The sequence below is a fragment of the Penaeus monodon genome, chromosome 18 (assembly GCF_015228065.2).
Source record: "Penaeus monodon isolate SGIC_2016 chromosome 18, NSTDA_Pmon_1, whole genome shotgun sequence".
In the NCBI taxonomy this organism is placed as follows: Eukaryota; Metazoa; Arthropoda; class Malacostraca; order Decapoda; family Penaeidae; genus Penaeus; species Penaeus monodon.
Window position 1 is genome coordinate 38,144,829 of NC_051403.1, and position 15,188 is coordinate 38,160,016.

Sequence of the window (15,188 nt, forward strand, 5' to 3'; positions counted from 1 at the left end):
ATACTTATATAATATAATATATATATGTATATATATTATGATATATAATATATAAGTATGATATATATACTTATATAAGTATGTATATATATACTTATATAAGTATGTATACATATTACTTATATAAGTATGTATATATATATACTTATATAAGTATGTATATATACATATATAAGTATGTATATATACATATATAAGTATGTATATATACATATATAAGTATGTATATATACATATATAAGTATGTATATATACATATTTACACTGAAACAGCTTGTCATAACAATAAGTATGACTTAACATGACATTTTACCGCACATTCATTATACTCACCGCACATTCATTATACACACTGCGTATACATTATCCTCACCGCGCATTTATCATACACACCGCACATTATTTTACTCACCGCACATTCATTATACACACCGTGCACTCATTAGACTTGCGACGCATTCATTATGCTCACCACGCATTCATTATGCTCACCACGCATTCATTATGCTCACCACGCATTCATAATACTCGCCATGCATTTATTATACTTACCACGCATTCATTATACTCATCACTCAGTCATTATACTTACCATATATAACTACAATTTATTTTTATAACTAGAAATTACACTCGCTACGCATTCATTATACTCACCACACATTCATTATACTCACCACATAGTCATTGTACTCATCACGCAATCATTATCCTTACCATACACAAGTACAATTTATTGTTATAACTAGACATTATAATCGCTACGCATTCTTTATACTCTCCACGCATTCATTATACTCATCATACATCCATTACATTCATTACTCAGTAACTATACTTACCATACATATGTTATAATTAGACATTATATATAAGCCCGTGTTGAAACACCCATGACTTTGGGTTATAATTAGTACTAGCTATAGATGTCAATGTATTTATCTGTCTATCTATCTGTTTTTATATAAATATGTGAATATACATTTGTATATATACATATATATAGGCATCTATATGTATATACAAATATATACATATATATTCATCCATTTCTGTTTATTATTCGTCTAAGAAGGAACTCGTGAGGAGGTCGAAACATTAAGATTTATTTTCATTTCTTGCTCTGCTCCTTTTCATATACATACACACACACACACAGATATATATATATATATATATATATATATATATATATATGCATAAATACTTATATATATATGCATAAATACTTATATAGTATGCGTGTATACATATATATATATATATATATATATATATATATATATATAAATATACATATGCATATATAAACATACATGTATATATATATACTATATATTATATTATAAATAACATATAGTACAATATAATATGTATATTATACATTTTAATCACAGTAGTTTGCCATAACAATCAGTAGGATTTAACAGGATTTTTGTAGCTATTAGTCGAGGAATATTAATAAATGTTCCATAAATGTATAAAATGTTCCATACATTTACATTATACGTTTCATTATACATACTATTCATGTCATTATGCACACAAGACATTCCATTCACATACAGTACATTCAATTTGCATACATACTAAACATTCATTATAAATACCACATTCATTTCACATACATCACACTCATTATACATAAATATAACTTTTACATATTACACATTCATTATACCTAACTATAATTTATTATACATATCACACATTTATTATATATGTGACTACGACCATGACTAACGCCTGGCCAATCCTCAAGACAGTATACCAGACTGAATACATTAAAGAAGCCGTTGATTACGTGACAACGGTTATGGAGACATCGACAGCATATCACTGTCATGATGCTCATAGCTATTAGTCGAGGGATATCAATAAATGCTGCTTTAATTCATAAATAGTTTCAATTACATCACTATCAACACGACTGATTACGGAAGATAGATATATTTCTATGTATACTTTTCATTATGAACACAGAGCATACTTTTCACATACAGTATATTCAGTTTGCATACATACCATATTCAGTTTTCATATATACCATGCATTCAGTATACATACCACAATCTCATTATACTCACCACACCACTCACCACTCATAGATACAATTCATCATATATATCACAAACATAACTAAAATTTACTGTTATAACTAACCTCTGTTGAAACGCCCTTGTCCCGGTGACTTTGGGATATAATTAGCTCTCATTTAGATCTCAGTGTCTGTATCTATCTATCTATCTATGTGTATATATATACAAATACATATATTTAGATATACATTCAAGCAGTTTGCCATAACAATCAGTAGGATTTTAACAGGATTTTTTGTAGCTATTAGTCGAGGAATATTAATAAATGTTGAACCCATAAACAAATTGATTTACATAAAAAATGGCAACGGTGGATATAAGGACTGACTAAGAAGTATGAAATGTTCCATACATTTACATTATGCGTTTCATTATACATACTATTCATGTCATTATGCACACAAGACATTCCATTCATATACAGAACATTTATTTGCATACATACTAACATTCATTATAAATACCACATTCATTTCACATACATCACACTCATTATACATAATTGCAACTTATACATATTACACATTCAATATACCTAACTATAATTTTTATACGTATCACACATTTATTATTCTAAATACAGTTTATTATAACTAGTATTAGCCTGCATTGAAACATCCTTTTTCCAGTGACTTTGGGATGTAATTAGTTCTGGATCTCATGTGTATGCCGAGTTTCTTTGGGACATATTCCTACAAAAGATCAGATCACCCCCTTCATGAGCATAATTCATCTGTGTAACAGTCAGGCATAACAATTAGTAAGAATTTGAACATGAAACTTTTTGCTCTGTGGACAGCCCTCTCTTTGCTTGCACCAAGTGAAGGACTTCGGCCAGACTTACCTGTGAAGGTGTGTCAAGATGTATCTTCTTACGTGTCTTTGACAAATACTCGACTGCAAGTCAGACGGTTCGCTCCACTGTCACTCTCCTAGATGTTATACCAACCTATGTTAGCGTTACCACTACGAATTGTGTGCCTTACGCTATACTCACACAGAAACGGTATCTCAATATCAGGCGCCACTGCTGGCTTATTCCACATTTTACGTCAGCCAACTAATGATCAAAGAGAAGAATCGGGCATACACTTATACCAGATATCAACCCGAAACCATCAGCATTACATACTCGGCTACCGATCTTGAAGAGCACGTGACACAAGTTGTAGGGACAACTACTGCCACGACTCTATCAACGGTATCTGTTATGAAGACTCTTACCGCCTCCATTACAACCACTGCAACAGATACTCAAGTCGATGTCTACACTTCCATCACATACTTACCTGTATATGTGACTACGACCATGACTAACGCCTGGCCAATCCTCAAGACAGTATACCAGACTGAATACATTAAAGAAACCGTTGATTACGTGACAAGGTTATGGAGACATCGACAGCATATCACTGTCATGATCTCATAGCTATTAGCCGAGGGATATCAATAAATGCTGCTTTAATTCATAAATAGTTTCAATTACATCACTATCAACACGACTAATTACGGAAGATAGATATATTTCTATGTATACTTTTCATTATGAACACAGGGCATACCTTTCACATACAGTACGTTCAGTTTGCATACATACCACGTATTCAGTTTGCATACATACCATATTCAGTTTGCATACACACCATGCATTCAGTATACATACCACAATCTCATTATACTCACCACACCACTCACCACTCATAGATACAATTCATCATATATATCACAAACATAACTAAAATTTACTGCTATAACTAACCTCTGTTGAAACGCCCTTGTCCCGGTGACTTTGGGATATAATTAGCTCTCATTTAGATCTCAGTGTCTGTATCTATCTATCTATGTGTATATATATACAAATACATATATTTAGATATACACATAAATATACATATTTAAGTATATATATACATATATATAAATATACAAAGATTAGTATTTATATATATAAATATACATAGATAAGTATATACACATATATAAGTATGTATATATACTGAAGCAGCTTCTCATAACAATCAGCATGACTTAACATGGCATTATACTTGCCATACATAACCACAATTTATTGTTATAAGTAGACAATATAATGTCTTGACAAAGGAAATCGGAAGCACAATTCACTATACACGAGCATAATTCATAATACTTACATACAATTAATTATACACAACTACAATTAATTATACACAACTACAATTAATTATACACAACTACAATTAATTATACACAACTACAGTTAATCATACACAACTACAAGTAATTATACACAACTACAAGTAATTATACACATCTACAATTAATTATACATAATTATAATTAATTAAACTCATTTACAGTTCATTATACAGATGTACAATTCATTACACAGAAATACAATAAATTAAGCACGAGACCAATTCACTATACTCGAGCACAGTGTAATTTACAAACGTACAATTCATTAAACATTAAGTGCTATTGATACAACAATTAATTCAAAATAAGTGCAAGTACTTAAACATAAGTACATTCATTATACTTAACACACATTCATTATACTTACCAAACATTCATTATACTAACCAAGCATTCATATTTACCAAATATTCAGTATACTTAACAGACATTCATTATACTTACGAAACATTCATTATACTTAACAGACATTCATTATACTTACGAAATATTCATTATACTTACCAAACACTCATTATACTTACCGAACATTCATTATACTTACCGAACATTCATTATACTCACCGCACATTCATTATACTTACCGTATATTCATTATACTTACCCCATATTCATTATACTTACCTATATTCATTATACTTACCCATATTTATTATACTTACCCATATTCATTATACTTACCCATATTCATTATCTCTTCTTCTTTTAACGGTAGGTTCATGTCTGAGCCGCCGTGGTCACAGCATGATACTTAATTGTAGTTTTCATGTTGTGATGCTCTTGGAGTGAGTAAGTGGTAGGGTCCCCAGTTCCTTTCCACGGAGGGTGCCGGTGTTACCTTTTTAGCTAATCATTCTCAGTATTTTATCCGGGCTTGGGACCAGCACTGACTTGGGCTGGCTTGCCCACCCAGTGGCTAGGTAGGCAATCGAGGTGAAGTTCCTTGCCCAAGGAAACAACGCGTCGGCCGGTGACTCGAACCCTCGAACTCAGATTGCCGTCGTGACAGTCTTGAGTCCGATACTCTACCCATTCGGCCACCGCGGCCTTATATTCATTATACTTACCCCATATTCATTATACTTACCCCATATCCATTATACTTACCCCATATTCATTATACTTACCCCATATTCATTATACTTACCCATATTCATTATACTTACCCCATATTCATTATACTTACCCCATATCATTATACTTACCCCATATTCATTATACTTACCCCATATTCATTATACTTACCCCATATTCATTATACTTACCCCATATTCATTATACTTACCCCATATTCATTATACTTACCCCATATTCATTATACTTACCCCATATTCATTATACTTACCCCGTATTCATTATACTTATCACACATTTTTTTATGCATAGATACAATTCATCATACATATCACACAAACATGACTAAAATTTATTGCTATAACTAACGCCCTTCTCCCGGTGACTTCGGGATATAATTAGCTCTTGTTTAGATTTCAGTGTCTGTATCTGTCTATCTATGTATGTGTATATATATACAAATACATACATTTATATATACACATAAATATACATATTTAAGTATATATATACATATATATAAATATACATAGATAAGTATCTATATATAGATATATACATATATAAGTATGTATATATATACAAATATAAGTATGTATATATACTTATATAAGTATGTATATATACTTATATAAGTATGTATATATACATATATAAGTATGTATATATACATATTTACACTGAAACAGCTTGTCATAACAATAAGTATGACTTAACATGACATTTTACCGCACATTCATTATACTCACCGCACATTTATCATACACACCGCACATTATTTTACTCACTGCACATTCATTATACACACCGTGCACTCATTAGACTTCATTATGCTCACCACGCATTCATTATGCTCACCACGCATTCATAATACTCGCCATGCATTTATTATACTTAACACGCATTCATTATACTCGCTACGCATTACTATATACAGCACACGTTCATTATACTCATCACTCAGTCATTATACTTACCATACACAACTACAATTTATTTTCATAACTAGAAATTACACTCGCTACGCATTCATTATACTCACCACACATTCATAATACTCACCACATTCATTATACTCATCATACATTCATTATACTCATCATGCATTCATTATACTCATCATACATTCATTATACTCACCACATAGTCACTGTACTCATCACGCAATCATTATCGTTACCATACACAAGTACAATTTATTGTTATAACTAGACATTATAATCGCTACGCATTCTTTATACTCTCCACGCATTCATTATACTCATCATCCATCCATTACATTCATTACTCAGTAACTATACTTACCATACATAAGTACAATTTATTGATATAATTAGACATTATATATAAGCCCGTGTTGAAACGCCCATGACTTTGGGTTATAATTAGTACTAGCTATAGATGTCAATGTATTTATCTGTCTATCTATCTGTTTTTATATAAATATGTGAATATACATTTGTATATATACATATATATAGGCATCTATATGTATATACAAATATATACATATATATTCATCCATTTCTGTTTATTATTCGTCTAAGAAGGAACTCGTGAGGAGGTCGAAACATTAAGATTTATTTTCTTTTCTTACTCTACTGTTTTCCTTTTCATGTACATACATATATATATATATATATATATATATATATATATATATATATATATAAACATATATATACACATATATATAAATATACATATATATACATATATATATACATATGTATATATAAATATACATATATATACATATATATACATATGTCTATATAAATATACATATATATACATATGTATATATAAATATACATATATATACATATGTCTATATAAATATACATATATATACATATGTCTATATAAATATACATATATATACATATATATACATATGTATATATAAATATACATATATATACATATATATATGTATATATAAATATACATATATATACATATGTATATATAAATATAGATATATATACATATATATATACATATATATACATATATATACATATATATACATATATATACATATATATACATATATATACAGCCCTCTCTTTGCATGCATCAAGTGAAGGACTTCGGCCAGACTTACCTATGAAGGTATGTCAAGATGTATCTTCTTACGTGTCTTTGACAAATACTCGACTACAAGTCAGGACGGTTCTCTCCACTGTCACTCTCCTAGATGTTATGCCTACCTATGTTAGCGTTACCACTACGAATTGTGTGCCTTACGCTATTACTCACACGGAAACGGTATCTCGATATCAGGCGCCACAGCTGGCTTACTCCACAGAGTACGTTACCCAGATGAAGATCAAACAGAAGAATCGTGCGTACACTTATACCAGCTATCAGCCAGAAACCATCAGCATTACATACTCGGCTACCGATCTTGAAGAGCACGTGACACAAGCAGTAGGAACAACTGCTGCCACGACTCTATCAACGGTATCTGTTCTGAAGACTCTCACCGCCTCCATTACAACCACTGCAACATATACTCAAATCGATGTCCTCACTTCCATCACATACTTACCTGTATATATGACTACGACCATGACTAACGCCTGGCCAATCCTCAAGACAGTATACCAAACTGAATACATTAAAGAAGCCGTTGATTACGTGACAACGATTATGGAGACATCGACAGCATATCACTGTCATGATGCTCATAGCTATTAGCCGAGGGATATCAATAAATGCTACTTTAATTCATAAATAGTTTCAATTACATCACTATCAACACGACTGATTACGGAAGATAGATATAATATTTCTATATATACTTTTCATTATGAAAACAGGTTAATACCTTTCACATACAGTACTGAATGCAGTTTGCATATATACCATGCATTCAGTATACATACCGCAAACTCATTATACTCACCATGCATTCATAAAATTTATTGCTATAACTAGCCTCTGTTGAAACGCCTTATCCCCGTGACTTTGGGATATAATTAGTTCATGTTTAGATCCCAGTGTCAGTATCTATCTATCTATATATGTGTATATTTATATACAGATACATAAATTTATATGTACAAATAAACATGCATATTTAAGTATATATACATATATATAAACATACATAGATAAATATTTATATATACAAATATATATATATATATATTTATATATACAAATATATATATATATATATCTATATATGTAAATATACATAGATAAATATTTATATATAAATATACATAGATGAATATTTATATATATAAATATACATAGGTAAGTAAGTATATATACATATATAAGTATGTATATATACATATATACACTAAAACAGTTTTCCATAACAATCAGTATGACTTAACATGATATTTTTCCGCATATTCATTATACACACCGTACTTTCATTATACACACCGCGCACTCATTCGACTTGCTACGCATTAATTAAACTCGCTACGCATTCTTTATACTCACCACGCATTCATAATACTCGCCATGCATTCATTATACTCACCACACATTCATTATACTCGCTACGCATTCATTATATTTACCACATATTCATTATACTCATCACTCAGTCATTATACTTACCATAAATAACTACAATTTATTGTTATAACTAGAAATTAGACTTGATACGCATTCATTATACTCATCATACATTCATTATACTCATCATGCATTCATTATACTCATCACACATTCATTATACTCATCACACATTCATTATACTCATCACACATTCATTATACTCATCACACATTCAATATACTCATCATATATTCATTATACTCATCATACATTCATTATACTCGCTACGCATTCTTTATACTCACCACGCATTCATAATACTCGCCATGCATTCATTATACTCACCACACATTCATTACACTCGCTACGCATTCATTATATTTACCACATATTCATTATACTCATCACTCAGTCATTATACTTACCATACATAACTACAATTTATTGTTATAACTAGAAATTAGACTTATACGCATTCATTATACTCACCATGCATTCATTATACTCATCATACATTTATTATACTCATCATGCATTCATTATACTCATCATACATTCATTATACTCATCACACATTCATTATACTCATCACACATTCATTATACTCATCACACATGCATTATACTCATCACACATTCATTATACTCATCACACATTCATTATACTCATCACACATTCATTATACTCATCACACATTCAATATACTCATCATATATTCATTATACTCACCATACATTCATTATACTCGCTACGCAGTCATTATCTTTACCACATATTCATTATACTCATCACTCAGTCATTATACTTACCATAAATAACTACAATTCATTGTTATAACTAGATATTAGACTTCATACGCATTCATTATACCCACCATACATTCATTATACTCATTATACATTCATTATACTCATCATACATTCATTATACCCATCATATATTCATTATACTCATCATACATTCATTATATTCATCATATCTGTTCTGAAGACTCTCACCGCCTCCATTACAACCACTGCAACATATACTCAAATCGGTGTCCTCACTTCCATCACATACTTACCTGTATATGTGACTACGACCATGACTAACGCCTGGCCAATCCTCAAGACAGTATACCAGACTGAATACATTAAAGAAGCCGTTGATTACGTGACAACGATTATGGAGATATCGACAGCATATCACTGTCATGATGCTCATAGCTATTAGTCGAGGGATATCAATAAATGCTACTTTAATTCATAAATAGTTTCAATTACATCACTATCAACACGACTGATTACGGAAGATAGATATAATATTTCTATATATACTTTTCATTATGAACACAGGTTAATACCTTTCACATACAGTACTGAATGCAGTTTGCATATATACCATGCATTCAGTATGCATACCGCAAACTCATTATACTCACCATGCATTCATAAAATTTATTGCTATAACTAGCCTCTGTTGAAACGCCTTGTCCCGTTGACTTTGGGATATAATTAGCTCATGTTTAGAACCCAGTGTCAGTATCTATCTGTCTATCTATCTATATATGTGTATATATATACAAATACATAAATTTATATGTACACATAAACATGCATATTTAAGTATATATACATATATATGAACATACATAGATAAATATTTATATATACAAATATATATATATAAATATTTATATATATAAATATACATAGATAAATATTTATATATATATAAATATACATAGGTAAGTAAGTATATATACATATATAAGTATATATATATACATATATACACTGAAACAGTTTTCCATAATAATCAGTATGACTTAACATGATATTTTTCCGCACATTCATTATACACACCGTACATTCATTATACCAACCGGACATTCATTTTACACACCGCACATTCATTATAATTACCGCACATTCACTATACATACCGCGCACTCATTCAACTCGCTACGCATTCTTTATACTCACCACGCATTCATAATACTCGCCATGCATTCATTATACTCACCATATATTCATTATACTCGCTACGCATTCACTATATTCACCACATATTCTTTATACTCATCACTCAGTCATTATACTTACCATACATAACTACAATTTATTGTTATAACTAGAAATTAGACTTGATACGCATTCATTATATGCACCACACATTCATTATACTAATCATACATTCATTATACTCATCATACATTCATTATACTCATCACACATTCATTATACTCATCACACATTCATTGTACTCATCACACATGCATTATACTCATCATACATTCATTATACTCATCATACATTCATTATACTCATCATACATTCATTATACTCATCACACATTCATTATACGCATCACACATTCATTATACTCATCACACATTCGTTATACTCATCATATATTCATTATACTCATCATACATTCATTATACTCATCAAATAGTCATTGTAATCATCCCTCAATCATTATCCCTACCATACACAATACAATTGACTGTTATAACTAGACATTATAATCGCTACGCATTCTTTGTACTCTCCACGCATTCATTATACTCATCATCCATCCATTACATTCAGTACTCAGTAACTATACTTACCATACATAAGTACAATTTGTTGTTATAACTACATATTAGCCCGTGTTGAAACACCCATGATTTTGGGTTATAATTAGTACTAGCTATAGATAGATATCAATGTATTTATCGGTCTATCTATCTGTTTTTTATATAGATATGTGAATATATATTTGTATATATACATATATATAGACATCTATATGTATATACAAATATATACATATATATTCATCCATTTCGGTTTATTATTCGTCTAATAAGGAACTCGTGAGGAGGTCGAAACATTACGATTTATTTTTTATTTCTTACTCTGCTTTTTTCCGTTTCATATACATACACACACACACACATATATATATGCATAAATACTGATATATGTATGCTTGTATACATACATATACATATGTATATATAAATATACATATATATACATATGTATATCTAAATATACATATACATACATATGCCTATATAAATATACATATATATATGTATATATACATTGAAGCAGTTTCTCATAACAATCAGTAGGATTTTAACAGGATTTTTTGTAGCCATTAGTCGAGGATTATTAATAAATGTTAAATCCATAAACAAATTAATTTACATGAACAAATGGTTACGGTGGATATAAGGACTGATTCAGAAGTATAAAATGTTCCATACATTTCCATTATGCGTTTCATTATACATACTATTCATGTCATTATGCACACAGGACATTCCATTCACATACAGTACATTCAGTTTGCATACATACTAAACATTCATTATAAATACCACATTCATTTCACATACATCACACTCATAAAAAATAAATACAACTTATACATATTACACATTCATTTTACCTAAATATAATCTATTATACATATCACAAGTCTCAAGTCGATGTCTACACTTCCATCACATACTTACCTGTATATGTGACTACGACCATGACTAACGCCTGGCCAATCTTCAAAACAGTATACCAGACTGAATACATTAAAGAAGCCGTTGATTACGTGACAACGGTTATAGAGACATCGACAGCATATCACTGGCATGATGCTCATAGCTATTAGTCGAGGGATATCAATAAATGCTGCTTTAATGCATAAATAGTTTCAATTACATCACTATCAACACGACTGATTACAGAAGATAGATATAATATTTCTATATATACTTTTCATTATGAACACAGGGCATACCTTTCACATGCAGTACATTCAGTTTCCATACATACCATGCATTCAGTATACATACTCATTATACTCACCATACATTCATTATACTTACCGCACATCCATTATACATAGCTACAATTTATCATGTATATCACACATCTTTTTATGCATAGATTCAATTCATCATACATATCTCACAATCATGACTAAAATTTATTGCTATAACTAACGCCCTTCTCCCATACTAAACATTCATTATAAATACCACATTCATTTCACATACATCACACTCATTAAACATAAATACAACTTATACATATTACACATTCATTATACCTAACTATAATTCATTACACATATCACATATTAATTATATCTAAATACAGTTTATTATAACTAGGTATTAGCCTGCGTTGAAACACCCTTGTTCCCAGTGACTTTGGGATGTAATTAGTTCTAAATCTCATGTGTATGCCGAGTTTCTTTGGGACATATTCCTACAAAAGATCAGATCACCCCCTTCATGAACATAATTCATCTGTGTAACAGTCAGACATAACAATTAGTAAGAATTTGAACATGAAACTTTTTGCTCTGTGGACAGCCCTCTCTTTGCATGCATCAAGTGAAGGACTTCGGCCAGACTTACCTGTGAAGGTGTGTCAAGATGTATCTTCTTACGTGTCTTTGACAAATACTCGACTGCAAAAAAGGACTGCTCTCTCCACTGTCACTCTCCTAGATGTTATACCTACCTATGTTAGCGTTACCACTACGAATTGTGTGCCTTACGCTATTACTCACACGGAAACGGTATCTCGATATCAGGCGCCACAGCTGGCTTACTCGTACGTTACCCAGATGAAGATCAAACAGAAGAATCGTGCATACACTTATACCAGCTATCAGCCCGAAACCATCAGCATTACATACTCGGCTACCGGTCTTGAAGAGCACGTGACACAAGCAGTAGGAACAACTACTGCCACGACTCTATCAACGGTATCTGTTGTGAAGACTCTCACCGCCTCCATTACAACCACTGCAATATATACTCAAATCGATGTCCTCACTTCCATCACATACTTACCTGTATATGTGACTACGACCATGACTAACGCCTGGCCAATCCTCAAGACAGTATACCAGACTGAATACATTAAAGAAGCCGTTGATTACGTGACAACGATTATGGAGACATCGACAGCATATCACTGTCATGATGCTCATAGCTATTAGTCGAGGGATATCAATAAATGGTACTTTAATTCATAAATAGTTTCAATTACATCACTATCAACGCGACTGATTACGGAAGATAGATATAATATTTCTATATATACTTTTCATTATGAACAGTACTGAATGCAGTTTACATATATACCATGCATTCAGTATACATACCGCAAACTCATTATACTCACCATGCATTCATAAAATTTATTGCTATAACTAGCCTCTGTTGAAACGCCTTATCCCGGTGACTTTGGGATATAATTAGCTCATGTTTAGATCCCAGTGTCAGTATCTATCTGTCTATCTATCTATATATGTGTATATATATATACAAATATATATTATGTGTACACATAAACATGCATATTTAAGTATATATACATATATATAAACATACATAGATAAATATTTATATATACAAATATATATATATATATATTTATATATACAAATATATATATATATATTTATATATACAAATATATATATATATATATATATATATATATATATTTATATATACAAATATATATATATTTATATATATATATATATATATATATATATATATATATATATTTAAGTAAGGTAAGGTAAGTAAGTATATATACATATATAAGTATGTATATATACATACATATATACACTGAAACAGTTGTCCATAATAATCAGTATGACTTAACATGATATTTTTCCGCATATTCATTATACAAACCGTACTTTCATTATACACACCGCACATTCATTGTAGTTACCGCACATTCACTATACACACACCGCGCACTCATTCGACTTGCTACGCATTAATTAAACTAGCTACGCATTCTGTATACTCACCACGCATTCATAATACTCGCCATGCATTCATTATACTCGCTACGCATTCATTATATTTACCACATATTCATTATACTCATCACTCAGTCATTATACTTACCATACATAACTACAATATATTGTTATAACTAGAAATTAGACTTAATACGCATTCATTATACCCACCACACATTCATTATACTCATCATACATTCATTATACTCATCATGCATTCATTATACTCGTCATGTATTCATTATACTCATCATACATTCATCATACTCATCACACATTCATTATACTCATCACACATTCATTATACTCATCATATTCATTATACTCATCATATTCATTATACTCATCATGCATTCATTATACTCGCTACGCATTCTTTATACTCACCACGCATTCATAATACTCGCCATGCATTCATTATACTCACCACACATTCATTATACTCGCTACCCATTCATCATATCCTTACCACATATTCATTATACTCATCTCATT

General features: G+C 30.5%; 3 protein-coding genes across 3 annotated transcripts in view; all 3 read left to right on the forward strand.

The window, feature by feature from the left end:
* LOC119584767 overlaps window positions 1-15,188 on the forward strand; it is an 85,502-nt gene that overhangs the window by 38,762 nt on the left and 31,552 nt on the right. The gene's annotated exons all lie outside the window — the stretch shown is intronic.
* Window positions 7,413-8,057, forward strand: LOC119584482 (the record flags this gene model as incomplete). The annotated part of the gene is made up of 1 exon (XM_037933125.1): window positions 7,413-8,057. A coding segment is annotated over one exon (645 nt), but the record flags the coding sequence as incomplete, so codon positions are not given.
* LOC119584765 lies at window positions 12,393-13,865 on the forward strand. The gene is made up of 2 exons (XM_037933417.1): window positions 12,393-12,470; window positions 13,176-13,865. Exons 1-2 carry the CDS (start codon window positions 12,393-12,395, stop codon window positions 13,863-13,865), a joined length of 768 nt encoding a protein of 255 aa, XP_037789345.1.

Coding starts and splice junctions, on each gene's coding strand:
- LOC119584765 (XM_037933417.1), top strand. CDS start 12,393: ATGACTAACGCCTGGCCAATCTTCAAAACAGTATACCAGACTGAATAC. Junction 12,471..13,175: donor CCGTTGATTACGTGACAACG/GTTATAGAGACA, acceptor TCTGTGTAACAG/TCAGACATAACAATTAGTAA.